The 15916-nt window shown below is 45.6% G+C and overlaps 1 protein-coding gene across 1 annotated transcript; it reads right to left on the bottom strand.

The window, feature by feature from the left end:
* Positions 1-1458: 1458 nt before the first annotated feature.
* On the bottom strand, positions 1459-15916 carry LOC142559902 (lysosomal Pro-X carboxypeptidase-like). Its single transcript, XM_075671590.1, has 5 exons — positions 15890-15916; positions 5686-5811; positions 3733-3873; positions 2502-2603; positions 1459-1644 (listed from the first exon to the last, which is right to left on the bottom strand). The coding sequence occupies exons 1-5, from the start codon at positions 15914-15916 to the stop codon at positions 1459-1461; spliced, it is 582 nt and encodes a 193-aa protein (XP_075527705.1).

The following is a 15916-nucleotide window of genomic DNA, read 5'->3' as shown; positions in this document are numbered from 1 at the left end:
AACTTGCCTTCACCGCTGTGCATCCCTCTTCTGCGTCATCGTCATCCCTCGTCACAGCTTTACGTCCCCATTCTCCTGTGCAAAGTAGCAGCGTAGAGTGCGCTGGCTCAGGCCAACGTTTCTATGTTCCTTCGAACATTTACGTGCAGGAGCCTATCTTATCTAACCTGTAACCTACACGATGAAGTTTTTTTCTGCAATGACAACGGCTCTTATAAGAGCTTTGTCGGACTACTAAGGTGTCCGAATATTGATTTTTGTTGTTCTCTCACAACTGGAAGAGGGCTCATAAAGGCCGATCCATACGACGGACCAAATTGCTCTTTTGGACCGCGGTCCGCGCATATGGTGATAGAACGACACCAGTTCGTGCGGACCGCCGTGGGCCCGCGCAAGACCACGGCCCTCGCGGCCCAACAAATCGCCGAGGCTTTTCCCGCTTCAGTTTTGGCGGCGGACCGCATGCAAACCGCAGCAGTTTTGGCGTAGCCAACGAATGTTGTCCGGCAACAGAGTGTCTTCAGCCGAATCCAATCTAGCTTTCGGCTCTGCGAAAGCCAGTTGTTTCATGTCTGCCGTTCCGCCTACACGTGCGTACAGCAGATACATTTTTTTTAAGCACCATGTCCATTTAGAGTGACAAGGAAGTTTTTTATTTTGTATCCCTCGTTGAGCAGTTCCCGGCTTTGAGGGACTCGAGCCGGAATGATTACAATGATAACGCGAAAAAGCGTTAGTGTGTAGCTGGTTGGTCTGCTCTGCCGCCTGCTATGGCAGTCCGCCGTGTGGATGTGCCCTGCGCCGGACCGGACCGCAGCGGGCCGTGACGTCGCATCACGTGACTGATCTGCCCGCACACTTGGTCCGTCGTGTGGATCGGCCTTAAGGAGTGCTGGCAATAACAAAAGTATTTGGCCTCGTGGGGCCTCAGAGCCTATTTCATATGGCGCTAGTAAAGACACTATAGGGCATCTAGAAATTGACCAAGTCATAAGTGAATTGACGTTCCGGAACCCCTATCGGTTCGTTGTTCCCACCACCATAGCCATAAGTTCGTCGTCTCTCGGTTGCGACGCCTTGTGAATATGCATTTCCGCAGTTCACCTAGTCAAGAGTTCGACGAAAACTCATCTGGTCAGGTAACGTATAAGAAAAAAAACAAAGCATTCTGGTTGCCAAAAAAGTCAAAAGCGATATTAGGAACTCATGTGGATTCTTTCTTCAAATTGCAGTAGACGTTTGTTCACCAGCATATGACGTCGTTGTCATAAAGTCGTCATACGACACTGTTGTAGCCTTGAAGAGAGAAGAATATGACTCAGTCAATCATGTCCCCAGCGCAGTAGAACTAAGGACGTTGTTAGAATATTGTCACATGACACTATATGTATGTCTGTGAAAGATATAACTCAGTCAATCATGTCCTACGACCTCAGTAACGGATAATCGAGGAGGCACCTACGCTGTGACAACGTGGGGATACTTCATCCGCATCCACGCAGCCAGCATGGCTCCGTAAGAGCCGCCAAAAGTGACCACTTTGCTGTGCTTGGCTCCTGGAAGGTTCCCCTTGAGCCATGTCAACAGATCGACGTAGTCAGCCATGGCCTGCTCACTGGCCAGATACGCCATGTGATCCAGATCCTATGAAATGAGGACGAGACGTTTAAAGGTGGACAACACGACATGGTTATACTTTATCACGATGGAAATTTAAGTATCATCTTCAGTTATGGCCAACAAATTATGGTGTTGTGCAGATATGGTGCAAAAATAAGTGTTTGAATTCTTCCGTTAAACCTTAGTTATGTGACTAGCGCTTCGGCTATGCGTTTCCTTCGTCTCATGTCACGTGTCACGTTTCCTGCTGACTAAATAATTTCCTCAGTGGAGCACTTTTGCGTTGAGCGTGTATTCTGACAGGATAATCGGTGCTGATACGAATATACACTTTTCGGCAGCAGTAGGAGCGCCCACCACTGCGGTCATCTGATCTGTTCGCTCACCTTCGATTCGTGATAACGCTTTATGCCGTACCCTATGGGATATACAATTTGTGCTATCTTTGACAAGCACATTTAATTTCACATTATTGCGACTACCTATTAGAAATTACGCACTCTAAGCTACTCATGGTAACAAGGAGTAATATAGCATATTTAAATATGAAACAAAATACCCTCAGGATCAAAAGTTTTGATGCTTGCACAAAGAATGTTACCATGATAGGAGGGTGGTAGTCGCCGCATGCGACGTATCTGCCATGTGCTGCCGACCTCACGAATTTATAACTAACCATTACTGACCATGTTCGATATGCCAGACTTAGGTTAATATGAGTGAAACAAGCTAAACAGCGTCGTAGTCACTCTTCAAGAATGTGAGAATTGGGAGCAAACAACGTTGAAATTGAAGTTTAATATTGGTCATAAACACCCATTGGCACTTTGTTCATTGTGCCTATATGTTATCCTTCAGCGGATTACAGCCATTTCTTTTACCTTAAATGAGTCTTTTCCGAAGGGAAGAGACAGGCCGTGGTAGCGATGCTCAGCGAACACCAGAAGAGCCTTGAATCGTGGTGCCCATTCCCACATAATGCCCTGGTATCAACATAAGCGAGAAGGAGGTTATGTTATAAAGTGCCACTTCAGGAAATGTAATAGTGTAAGCGCTCCTTAAGCTCATTAGGCTCCTTCTATATTGTATTGCACGTCACTTTCGATCCCTCTCAAAACTAACTAGGAAGCGATTCCGTAACGCATACACCACGTATAGGTATGATCTCAGATGCGTGCGAAACTGTACGGTAGGTGGTTTAACCATGTTATGGTCACCAGCTTTCGAGACGATAATCGACACTTAATTTACATAGGCCGTTGTGCCCTCACAGATGAAGAGAGGTCAACGCGAAGTGCGCATCTGATACCGCGAAATAACGAAAATTCATGACACAACGTAAATATGCCAACCCACTGCAACCCGGCTTAAAGCTGCGAAACGAGAAACTTTCTGAAGAACTCCTACGGGTTTCTCAGTAAGAAAGCCTCGCAGTTAAAGAATAATTTGTCCTAGTGCAGGGTATTGAACGCTGGACCAACGTTTTTCTGGGTCTGTCACTCTGCCATCTGTGCTGACCAGGAGGCTAGCAGATCGCAATGCAGGCCGAATTAATCGACAACTCTAAGCAGAGGAACGCTGTACATAGAAAATATGTGCTCTGGAAGCGTGTCAGGCGGAGAAAAGTTTCGTAACCAGGGAGTCGCAGGACTAGTCAAGCTGCTAAAATGCAGTTGTTTTTTTTTTTTCACGATATATCCTCACCATTTATGTACATTCTGCTCTGTACAGATGTGCCGACGTGTTGAAATGAACCAAATCTCAAAGGGAAAATTGTCAACCACCCTGCACGAATCTACAAAGGAGGTGGATGATAAGAAATCCTCATTAGATTTCGCTTTTGATTATTTTTGCATAAAGAAAAAGGTCGATCTTCGGTTAAAGCAGCGTGTTTCCTCTAATTACGACGTTAAGTTCGCAAGCGCGTGCATTTATCCTGGTCTCAAGCGTTGCAGTTTCGTAAGCCGTCTATCTTTACGCACTCTTCGTGAGGCATTCTCACTGATTAGTGCGGCCTAAGTGTTTCAGTAGAAGAGCTTGATTTTGCTTTTTCCAAAGCTGAGCGGGGCTAACACACGCGCAACCTCTTTCCATACTCTCGCGAAAGCGTACCGTGCTCTGCACGAGGGGTTCAATTCTCATCTCGTTTCCGGAGTAGAAGAATATCGGCCCTTTCGTTTTGTCCCAAAACTTATCCGCCATGATGTACCTCATCTGGAACGTGGCGTTGTTGCCGTACGAGAAGTGGTCAATCTGAAACAGGGAACCAGGCGCAACGGCGCACGTTTAGTGTATGTAAATTATTTGCATAAGCATCTTTGTCTATGAGTCTATATGCTTATACGTTCAATGTCTACATGTCTTGAGGTATGTGTCTATACCACGCTATATTTGTTCTGTTTTTGTTGTTGTTATTGTTGTTGTTTTCTATTTCTCCATGTGTCTTCCATTGTGGTCGTGCCCTTGAGCTGCGATATGTCTTTAAGCAAACTCCAACTTGCCCAACATGTCCTCCCGCGCATGCATATTTTGCGTCCAGAACATTAAAATAATATGCGCGCCCCGCCCCAATATTAGGTAGTGTATAAAAGGCTTCAAAAGCATATATCAAAGTTGCCTCAGTTCAGGAAAGGGCAGTCCACTGTCAAGTAAATATTCTCAATAATTTCCTTCTCAGTGACTTTGTCAAATACTCAGAATACTTCCGTTGTTCTCCTTGCGCAACAGTCGTACATCAAAATTGTGTTGTAACTCGGCCTTATTTAATGGAATTTATCTAATGAACACACGAGAAGGTGTCCAAGGCATAGAGGCGTGGCATATGGATCACTCCAACATTACTGCGCCCAGAATATGTTGAAACAAGCGGGCTCGATTTATAATTTAGCGAAGCTATTAAAATTCTTACGCACATAGTTTACCTCCCTTAGTGGGCTGAATGCGAAACACGTTAATTGACAAATTGAACGTTGTTGGCGTACTTGCTTCTATGATTATGCGCTTTAATCGAGTGGTATCAGTGTCCGCGCGTAAAACGACATGCACCCTTTCTTTAATTAAAATAATTAGGATCAGCGATTGTAGGTGAGGCAGCGCTCCTGTTCTCTTTCTTTGTCAAGGCCCTATTAATTCGCGGCAAGGTTCCCTGAGATATTCTCACCCTGAAATCATGCACCGACGCTGTGGTGAGGTTTTCCTGCCATATATTAAGCATCAAAGCAGGCACTTCGTTCCTCAAAGATTCACCAGAGGGAGCTACAAAACTACGGCGATAAGAAAGTTGGCCATAAGGTACAGATGTAAACAGTCGTCATTGAAAAGAAAGTGAAAGAAATAGAGCAGTGAAGTGGGTGCAAATGATGGCTATAGAGAGTTAAAGTAACGGCAAGAAAGAAACTGGAACGAAAATTTGTGTGATAACACACGGGCAGTGCCTTGCTATTGGAGGCTCGAGCTGGTTGCCTTTAGACAAAAACAAACGGGCGCAAATATTCGCAACAAGGTGAGGCATGTGTGTGATGCAGCAATAGCAAATACGTTCAGAGTATCACAAGAACGTTTTCGCAAGAAACGTTTAGAATATTGGGGGAATAAAACTGGCGAAGAAATTCGTAGGACCGGATTGGTTGCAGGCACTGACGAGGTAGACATAGGGCTATTAAAGTAGTGTGAAAAAAGGTTGGGGAGACAGACAAAATGCTCGACTGATAAATACCTATGGATAACTTTATTAGTTCAAGCACACTAGGCAACTATTTTTCGTCGCCCAGTTTCAAAGGTGATGCCAAATATCATTATCATCGAGACATTAGACATGTCTGCGCGAATATGCGTCGCACCCTTCCGATTTTGCTGCACCCGATCTCCAGGCTGTGTGCTCCTACAGCTGTCACCGTGGAAAGGTTCAGCGCAATATGTCTGCAGGCGAACTGTGTGCTCGTAACAAAGGACAGCGATGGGGTGACGAAGGGTTCCGTACCTAACGTCGTTTTTTTTTTCTTTTTTCAGAATCTTGACGCTCAGCCAACTAGGCCAATCTCGCAGTCTTGTATATGTTGAGCATACCTTCGTAGTAAAGTTGTACAGTTCGTAAGGAAGCGCTCTCTGCTGGGCAGCCACGTCGAGTGGAGCCAATGTGAAGATCAATAACCCCACCGCCGCGGCCACCCGCAGGCTTGTCATTTTCGAAATCTGAAAAAGATAAATTTGTGAACATGAATGTTTGCTTTGTCTCTTCTATTTGACTTTATTTAGTAACACTTACGTTTGAATTAATACATGTTGGTTTTTTGTTGTTTGAGCCCATTTCATCAAATTTATGCTGCCCCTATACGTGCTTATTAACAAAGTTAATCATCCAGCCATTCTAACTGGCGTCACTCGATGGTTGTCACTTCACCGCTTCGGCCACGCAGTAAGATATACAGGAGTGCCGAATCTGGAGCACTCGCCGATACGTTTGTTCGGTTCCCTTACCGATGCCGAGAACCAACTCTCTCTCAATGCACTCTGCACGCAGTCGTACTCTCTCCCTCCGCTGCTGGTCCTGCCTTCGCTAGTGTTTATTCCCGCCTCCTCTTTTCCAGGCTGCTAGCATAACTACAGCACCCTACGTGCCGTCGAAATTAGATATTAAACAGCCAGCTTGATAAGCGGCTTTTACGCAGTCAATGGGAGCAGCAGCAGCAATGAGGTCAGTCCGATTGCAAAAACGAGCTGTATATGGCACGGTTCTGCGATAAGTTTTGCAAACTCAAATATGCTGCTTACGTTAGATAGCGATTTGTCTCGACCGGCTGTCATGCTGCGTATAGTCGCGGTACGCTGTTTGGTTTCATTTGTGGTTTGTGTTTGTGTTTGTGGATTGTGGATTGTCATTTGTGGATTGTGTTTTCAGTCGGCACATGTTGACTTTCCTGTGTTTTGTTGGACGCAAAGTGATTTCTCGTCGCGCGTGTAATGACATTATGTTGTTAAGCTAGTTCGACGGTGTATTAGCGAAGTCATGAACTGTTCCGTTCCCTGACGGCGGTGCGGATACGGCAAAGGCGACGAAAAATTTCCTCTTCGCGCCACCTACGGTTCGACAGTTTTTCAGTGAGTAGAGCACGAACATTTCTGAGAGCTCCTCCTATGTTCCTAACAACACAGCTGTCAAACGGAGGGCACATGAAGGATTAGTTTCCGGTCATATAGATTTTCTGGTCCCGTTTCTTTGCTCTTTTAAGTGTTTTCGCCTACGAAGTTAAAGATTTGTACCGTTGTTTCAAATAATCATTGTGCCATGAAATCATGCGCAACAGTTACGCATTCCCATTCAAAACGCATTCAAATTTTATAGCAGTTGTCGAGCGACAACATTTATCTCAAGGCCTTTAGGCGCGATGACACAGAAGCAAAAGAAATGCGCCAAATCTAGCGGCTGGCGCAGATGGAAGGATGGTGGATGGATGTTATGAGCGTTCCTTTGGAACAGGTAGGTGGGTTGCGCCACGAAACTCTTGCTATTATACTGCCTAATGCCCTACCTAGGTTAAAGAAGAAAAAAAAACAGTAAGAAAGGAAAACGCACAATTAATTCACATAACCAAATTTTCTGACCCCCTATTGTGAACTTTGTTTTTTTACGTCTCCGTTTTCTGTCGTTTCTCTACTTTTCTTCCATCAATGTTCCAATCGCCTCGTACTAATCTCTATTGCGGACTTGTTTACTTTTCCCCTACTCTCGCTGATCCCAAGGGCTTCAAGGAGTCCAGTGGTGGCTAAATTCACATTCTAATAAAACATGCTCTATCGTTTCCCTAGCTTTACCGCAACAAGCAGATGTTTCGTCTTCGTTCTTATATCTCGCTTTATAGCTGCCTGTTCTAAGGAATTCTGATCTCGCTTCGAAAAGTAATGCGCTTCCTTTTGAGTTATCATAAATTGTTTCTTTTTTCACTTCGTTTTTTCCTCTTAAGTAGTTACTCATGGCAGGTTTCTTTTCCCTTGCCGCCATCTATGAGACTATTTCAACCTCCCCGACTTTCAGCTTGATGTTCTTTGTTGCTGTGTTGCCCACCCTACAGGCCGCATACTTGCTGGTAAGCTTCGTAGTTCTTTTTCTCCACTGTGAATCAATGTTTTTCATGTACAGATACAACGACGCTCTCCCAGTCCATTTACTTTCTTCCATATTTCTCAGTCGTTCTTCATACTCAATTTTACTGCGAGCTTCCCTCACTTCAAAACTAGTCCAGTCCATATCACCCTGCGCAGCTTCATTTGTAGTCTTCCCGTAAGCGCCCAATGCGAGGCGACCCCCTGACCTTTTGTTCCTATCGAGTCCGGATTGTACCCCTGATTTAAAGCAAACAACCGCATTCCCAAAAGTAAGTCCTGGAACCATTACACCTTTCCACATACCCCGGAGCACCTCGTGTCTATTGTATCTCCCTAGCGCTCTGTGCTTCATTGTGGCTGCATTTCGCTTCCCTTTTACTGTTATTGTTTTTTCCTGTGTTCCCATATAGCTATTGCCTTCGTTTATCCATATGCCAAGATATTTATATTCTTTTACCTGGGGTATTTCCTGACCCTGTATTGCCACTGTATGTTCACTGTTTTCATTGAATACCATAACACCTGATTTTCTAACGCTAAATTTCAAACATAATTTCTCGCCTTCCTGTCCACGCATATTAGCCAGACGTTGCAAATCACTTTGCTTGTTAGCTAGCAACACAATGTCGTCCGCATAAAATAAACCTGGAAGCTGCTGCTCTACTACTGTACCCGCCTGTTTGTAGGAGAGATTAAACCCGATATTACTTCCTTCTAGCGCCCTCTCCATCCTCCCCATGTACATCATAAACAGCAGTGGGGATAAGGGCATCCCTGCCTCTGTCCCTTGTTGATATCAACTTTCTCCTCGCTCCTCATCCCTTCCCATTCAACGCAAACGGTATTTTCTCGGTAAATCTCTCTCAAAAGCTGTAGACAATCGTCGCCTAAGCCTTCACCTTCCAGAATATCCCACAGAATGTTGCGGTCTACATTGTGATACGCTCCTGTAATGTCTGAAAAGGCCACATATAGCGGTCTGCTTTCTACTCTTGACATTTCAATGCACTGAGTAAGAAAAAATAAGTTATCACCCAAACGCTTACCTATTCTGAAGCTATTCTAAAGTTCTCCCAAAATGCCATTATTCTCTGTCCATGCTTGCAGTTTTAATTTGATTGCCTGCACTGCTAATCTGTATATCATCGATGTAATGGTTAACGGTCTATACGAGTGAATTCTGTCTTTCTTCCCCTTACCTTTATAAATTAAATTCATTCCACTATGTCGCCAACTGTCTGGTATTCTTCTATCTTTTGAAGTTTTTTCCACTGCTTTCACCCGACCTTCCTTACTTTTAGTCCTAGTTCATTAAGCAGCCTAATGGGAACCTCGTCTAGCCCTGTGGCTGTGTGCTTAGGAATTTTCTCTTCGGCTTTCTTCCAGTTGAAATTTGTCAGCACCAGCTCCTTTTTCATATGGTTCTCTTTCATGCTCTTTTTTTCTTCAAATACAACCTCGTCAATGCCTTGGAACCATTCGGGTGCTATTTTTCGGATGTAACTTATTGCCGCTTCCCCTTCCAGTTTGTTTCCATCCTCGTCTAGGATATGTTGTTGTATTGTTGTTGACTTCCTGCCTAATAATTTTATGTGGTTCAAAAATATTCGAGGTGCGGCGTTCTTCTTCTCACGTATTTCTGACAACCTACGTTCACTTTCACTTTTTATCTTTTCTTGCACCAGTATTTGAGCCAAAGAATTTTTCTCTAGGCATATTTCCCATTTACTGGTCACTTCATCTTCCGGCAACTGCGCCTTCTTTGCCTGCCTGTGCTCTCGGGATGCTTTCTGTCGTTCGGCGATCGCTTCTCGTATCTCCCTGTTACACTAACTTTTCGGTTTCTTTTTTCCTTTCCAACGAACATGTTGTTTCTCTTTCCCTATTTCTGTCGTTATTACACTTAGAAGCTCACTACATTCCCACTCTTTACTTGGCCATTTGCAAAGTTCTTCCTCGACTCTTGTGAATATATTTGCTATTTGTTCAGCGTTCAAATTTGGACTGGTCATTTCGCACTCCGTGCTCTCTTTCCCAACTACGTATCCCATTTTAGATATGATGCATTTATGGTCATTCCCTATGCTGCTATACCCTTCCTCGCCAATGACCATTTCTCTCAACTTATCTCGAATTCCTTCTGTCATCAATGGTCGATTGCCGATTTCTTGGTCTTCGCGGAACAACACCGAGTGTCGCCATCTGTACAACGTACAAGTGGCAAAACTGCCCTTCCACAGCATAAAAAAGGGACACCATTATCAGAAAAGCGGCGCTACTGTTTACATTACTCCGTGGTTGGGACATATCGCTATGGCAAGCTAGACGCTCACGTCATTGCTTACAAAGCTGCACTTAGTGACAGTGCAGCTTTCTAAGCAAAGCTGCACTAAACAAAGCAAACAAACAAACAAAGCGCATCGGAAGTACATCAAAGCAACTTCTCTTTAATAACGCTTCAGCACCGAGGGTGTTCGCAATATAGTTAGAGCCTGCGTACTCAATAAAGCCCCAGTCCACCTGCACCTAACAAGGCATTCGACGTGTAACGAGGCAACGATGAAAAAAAGATTCGGTCTCAAGCAATGCCACTAAGATAATATCATGGCTATGATGTCCGAAGCTCACGAACCCCTATCGAAAAGGTTTTTTTTGGTCATTTGGTCAGCAGCGAGGTGATCCCCCCTAACTCTCCTTTTTTACTTTTGAAAACTTAACGGCAAGGCGCACTGTTTGTGGCACAGAGGGACACACGGAACTATGCGATTCTATGCGTCCACTAGTTATACACGTGTGCTCGCGTTTCCGAGTGCCTCGAGTAGCGTGCTTTACCATGAAATATGGCCAGCTAGTCTCGTTTGTAGGCTTGACAACTAATTACACAGGCTTCGTTAGGAATGCAAAACTTGGTTTCGGTGAACGCACATTTGCGTGCGGCATCTGGAAACGGCCTACTCACACGTCCGAGTGAATTTCCGGTCTCCTAGAAAGAAAGAGCGAAAACATTCATCTAATATGCCTAGCCCTGCGTTTAGGCCCAGAACCGCCTTGGGCATTCTCGCCAGCGCTTTCTGGTAGAGGCAGCGATGGAGTGAGCGAGTCCACGTTCGCCTCAAAGCACGGTGCGAACGTCGCTCCTGGAGAAAGGAGGAACACGCGTGACTCTGGCGCGACACGTCCAAAACACTGTAACCGCTGAGTCAGACCATTCTGGGTGGCGCTAGCTAGACTATAGCGAAGGAGGTTCAAAACAGGATTTCAAAGCGAAGCTTACTTTGCGAACCCTCTGCGCCTCTATTGCTGACCATGGCTGCCGCCTCCTGCTGCTCCTGTTCATGCGTTCTTGCCGAATAGCTCACATACGGCTGCGGGACGGCGGCGCCATCTTGGAGCGATAGCTAACACTACTTCGCCCGCAGCAGTATAAGTTAGAGGGTAGATGCCGGCCTGCGCATGCTGGTCGTTGGCCGCTGGTGAAGTGGGCGAGTGAGCCGCGGCGCGGAGAGCCGCGATGACACGGGAGAGAGGACGTCACGGAAATGGCCTCGCGTTGTGATTGCAAAGCGCAACGTGGCAACCGCGTGGACGGTCGCATCTGCGCCTCCAAGGGGAGGTCGGGTAGTCCGAACAAATGGCGCAGAAAGTCAACTTGCCTCTTTCAGCCCCTATAAGACTGGTTGCGTTCCAAGGTGCATTGCATTGCAGGGCTTGTCGTTCGGGTAATCCTTGAGCGAGGTGAGAAGGTGCGCGTGAACTAGTGCCTCGTAAGCTTCGCTATATATAGGTTCCAACAGCACACGTGGGATATGTTAAATTTTTTAAACCTCCTCCACTATAGCGGAGGCATGCTGTATAAAGGGCTTCAAAAATAGTGCATCTTTCTCTCCACAATTTCTCTCTCTCTCATTCAGAACACAGCTACGCAGTGTCGATGGGCAGCTGCCTTGGCTAGGATGTGTCGCATTGCCTTGGTGCTCCACGGGAATGGCAACACTTTGAGGACGAATCGGGGACGTCTTATGTCTTTCGGACCATTAGACGTGAACAAAACACGCTGTAACCTGCATGTGAAACTATGGGGCGGTCCTCGCACCTTTTGGGACGACCACAAAGCAGACAATTCTATAGTTGCAGCCCGTTAGAATGAAGGGTATTGTAATTGTAATTGTAATTGGTAATGTAATTGTACAAAACAGCGCCGCCAGTACCTCCGTTCGCAAGACTTCCTACGCTTCGCTCACTAGACGTGAATCAAACAGAATGCAACGCGCACTTCGAACTATAGGGAGGGCCTTACATATTTCGAAGCGGCCACATAGGAAACAATAAATTCAAAAGCTACAACTTGTTTGGAAAGGTAGGTGCAGGAGAAAACAGTGTCGAGAGTACAATCGTTCGTAGATTTAAAGAAGCTGATTACTTTTGCAGATTGCAATACGAAAAATTCTGCTCTCTCGTACAATTATTTGTGGGTATAATTTTACAAAGTTCATTTTCCCGCATATGCCATTGTCGGCTACAATTTCCCTGTGGCCTTAATAACCGGGTGCTTCTTTAACGTTAAAATTTTTAATTGCCTGTGGCATATAGCAAAAATCTACTCGTTGATCAGGATTACTCGAAGATGCGGACATCATTTACACTAAATGCATAACTGACTATTTAGCAAAATCTCACTAATAAACTTTCTGACTAGTTAGTTTACCGCACGTATTTATATGTACGAATTGAACACATCGATTTCACAAGCCTCAATCATTTTCAACGAATTTTGAAACTAGCACCAGTTTTTGTATCAGCGCTGTCAAACTTGCGATAACAATGCACTATTGTTCCACTTACTTCTTTAACAAAATGGATTTTTGTACATTGAAGCCCACAAGTTATTGAAACACTAATGCATTTCGCCGCAAATTTCGGGAACAAATAACTCGAAACTGGTATCATCCTCAGAATTCGTTCTGAGTGGATATGACTTTTGAAGTCGCCAGCCGCAATTCGTGAATTGCAATGGGTGCGGTAAAGTAATTAGCTTAGACAGTAATAAGAAACACTTCTTTAATTAGACAAATATTAATTTTCATTGTAGTACAAATATCCGCCTCTGTGAGTAATCTATCTTACAAGTAGAAATTGCGCTACATGCAACGGGTGATCTTTAATCTTTAAATAAAAGAACACTCCGTATCATACACTCCAGCAAAATAAGAAGGTAATCTGTTCCTCACATTGGAGGCATTTCTTTTGCAACACGAAAGAAGCGACAATTGTGTTCATCTGATATGCTGCAGTCACGCTTTTGTTTTGTGTGATGGATTATTCCAGAACACCAAACTGGTGCCGTGACTAAACCAGTTTCGTATATATGCTCTTACAAAAAAAATTATACATGTCTAAACGGAGTGCCTTTGGTCAATATTACCGGGTTTATCATACCAGAATCTTTCTAGAATGTTTTTATTTGATAGTCACCTACCAGGCCTCAAATAAGAAATCGGCAGAACAGCAAGCATAGGTTATGCTTACCCCTTTTGAGTCGCAAGGGGAATGCCAATTCCCCCCGAATTCACGGTCCACTTCTCGAATGTACCTGAGCGACATGAAACAAACACTTAGGGCAATACGTTTTTGTCTTGTAGTGTCTTTATATACATATATAAAAACGTTATAAAAGGATATTACACACTCGTGAGAGAACCAGAGATATACACAACCTCACAGAGCTTCATGCAGAGCAGATCAGCGTTTTATCGGCTCACCATTTACGTGTGCAGAGACGAGTTTCATTCCTTAATTCCTCTAAAAAAAGAGCAATAACAAAAGATAGCAGATAGACTGGTGTTGCTTAACGTCGTAAAGCGACGTGTGGCTACAGACGGCCACTGCGCTTGTGGGGATTTCGCAATAAATTTTAACTACGTGTGGTACTTGAGCACCAAGGCTTTCTTTAATTCCGCGCGCATCGCAGTACGGCCGCTTCAGCCTTCTCCATCGATCCTCGAGTTATGTAGCCGTAATAGATAAGGTGGTGTTCTTGATTATTCTGTGATGTCTGGTAAAACTGTCGCGATTTGGTTACCTATATGGCCCAGGGCGAGCAGATACTCTTAAAGGGGCAAGAGCCAAATGATTCACAAGTGGAGCAAATGAAGGAATCACTTGATCATCGATCGCAGGAGACAACCGATCTCAAGAAGGTTTTCCCTATTATCAATGGTTGCTTATGTACGTGGACGAACCAGCTAACCTGTACCTGGCAGCTTAGGCACGCCTTCCAATGTGTGCCAGCAAAAATCGTATTCAGACGTTGGGCACAGGTAGGCAACGGCATGCAGTGTTGTGCACACAGAAGTGGCACCTCGTTCCTACTTTCTCGCAAAGCATCTTGTCCTACGTCATGCCGAAACGTTCTGCCCTTGCACACGGATTAGTGCAGCTGTGCACCGGGGACGAAGCAGTTAATGGTGCATGGTTGCCTACTAATATTAGCAACAACTTTGTCCTCTTCCTCCATACTAACACGTTTGGCTGCGGACCGAAAAAAAGCCGCGTCCCCTAGATTCCCAACGCCGGTGACTTTAGCGTGGGGCTACAATTTACCGTTTCCGTTGCCACGCAGCCACCTACAAGCATTTGCATACGCTAGCAGAACTGTGCCCCGCTTTGCGTGGGAATAACTGCAAGCTGCTCGAGTTGGTACAGTAACTGCAAACGGTGAAAAAGATTCACGCAGAAACTCCTCTGGTAGTTTCCTAAATGTGCGTAAGCATTGTACCGCTTGCTGAACTCCACGCGTAGCCCGGTGTCATTATTAATGTTATGGAACTTGATCCGACCAGTACAAACGACAGCGCTGCGGCGACACTAACTGGTGTGGACGGAGGCGCAAGGTGAATTGATGACGCAAGCAGACTACTACAGGTGGCGGCGCCAGGTGCACTGATGACATTCCGATCAGTACAAGTCGTTATCGCTCTTGAGCGCCTTATCCATCGACGTCGAACCATTATCAACCGTGATCAGCCGTACTCCGGCGGCTGCTGCGTATGGCGCGGCCGCGCGGGTCCTATCTTGAAAGTGATCTGCGATGGGGACACAGTGCACCGATTGCTGATAGCTTCGTGTGCGCTGTGTCCTCCCCGCTTACTTCGAGTTGAAGCGAGAGACATGAAGATCAATTCGCTCGCTGCCGCGCGCCTTATCTTGAAAGCGATCGTTTTACGTGACGGATGGACAGACGGACGGATGGAGGCTTTTTCGTCGGGTAGGCATAGAAATGTCTAAGCTTTTATAAAAACGGTAGTTTTACCCCACTGCGCATTCTCACGTGAAAACATCCGGGGATACTTTGACTTTCGCGAGGTTTTGTACGACTATAGCGCCCGGCGCGTCGGCTTCAACGGTCGACAGCGTCTCTATAGCGCGGTTCTAAGGCAGCGTGCTTGGCACTGAGTAAAGAATGCAGTCGCTCGTAAATGCCGCTCCATCCGAGGCTAGCCACCCGCAATCTCGCAAAAGTACCCGCAAAGGTGACCGCCCAAGACTACGGCCCCAGGTACATGACGCCGCATGATTTTATTGCGACAGCAATTATACAGACGCTCGATGCGCGTTCGTGCGCCATTGACGTTCTCGTGCTGTCATGTACGATATCGACATCCATGCAAAGCCCACAGGTAGCGCATTAGGAGTTCTCCGGAGGAGCGCAGTGTGTATGGTCACAAATGTGACGGTTAAGCTGCGCTCAATCGACTTTGCCGGAGCCAGTGCAGCGATTTGTGGCTTCCATTGCTGGCATGAGCGCTATGTGCAAGCCACACCGTGGTTTGAAGATTGGTCCGAGTAGAACGGACAGTAAACGTCAAGGTGTCGAACATGCCTATCTACTTATCTCTTTTGGCGCTGACGAAGACCGGTGGTATTTATTACGTCAAGGCATCGGTGTGCCACGCCCGCAACATCATTGCGGATGCTGCTCGTCACGCCACCGTTCCGAGAGGCCGTCGGCACAACAGTAAACGAGCCACCACCTTCAATGCATCGTCTTCGTACGACATTCACCGATTCTTTATGCAAATAAGAAACTGTCACCGTTTGTTCGTGTACAATTATGCTATATTCCAGAGGCGCAACAGAATAACATACGGAAATTCCTGTCATCGCTTACCTGTGCCATGTCGACCTGCGCTCCCAT

This window comes from Dermacentor variabilis, chromosome 10, assembly GCF_050947875.1.
Source record: "Dermacentor variabilis isolate Ectoservices chromosome 10, ASM5094787v1, whole genome shotgun sequence".
NCBI lineage: Eukaryota > Metazoa > Arthropoda > Arachnida > Ixodida > Ixodidae > Dermacentor > Dermacentor variabilis.
Note: the sequence above shows the minus strand (reverse complement) of the source record. Positions and strands in the feature narration are given on the sequence as shown.

What these genes read in the sequence shown, in the direction of transcription:
- LOC142559902 (XM_075671590.1), bottom strand. Translation starts at nt 15,916, where the DNA reads ATGGGAGCGCAGGTCGACATGGCACAG. An exon ending in CGCAGGTCGACATGGCACAG is followed by an intron (nt 5,812 to 15,889) that starts GTAAGCGATGAC and finishes TATCTTTTTCAG; the next exon opens with ATTTCGAAAATGACAAGCCT. An exon ending in TGTACAACTTTACTACGAAG is followed by an intron (nt 3,874 to 5,685) that starts GTATGCTCAACA and finishes TCCCTGTTTCAG; the next exon opens with ATTGACCACTTCTCGTACGG.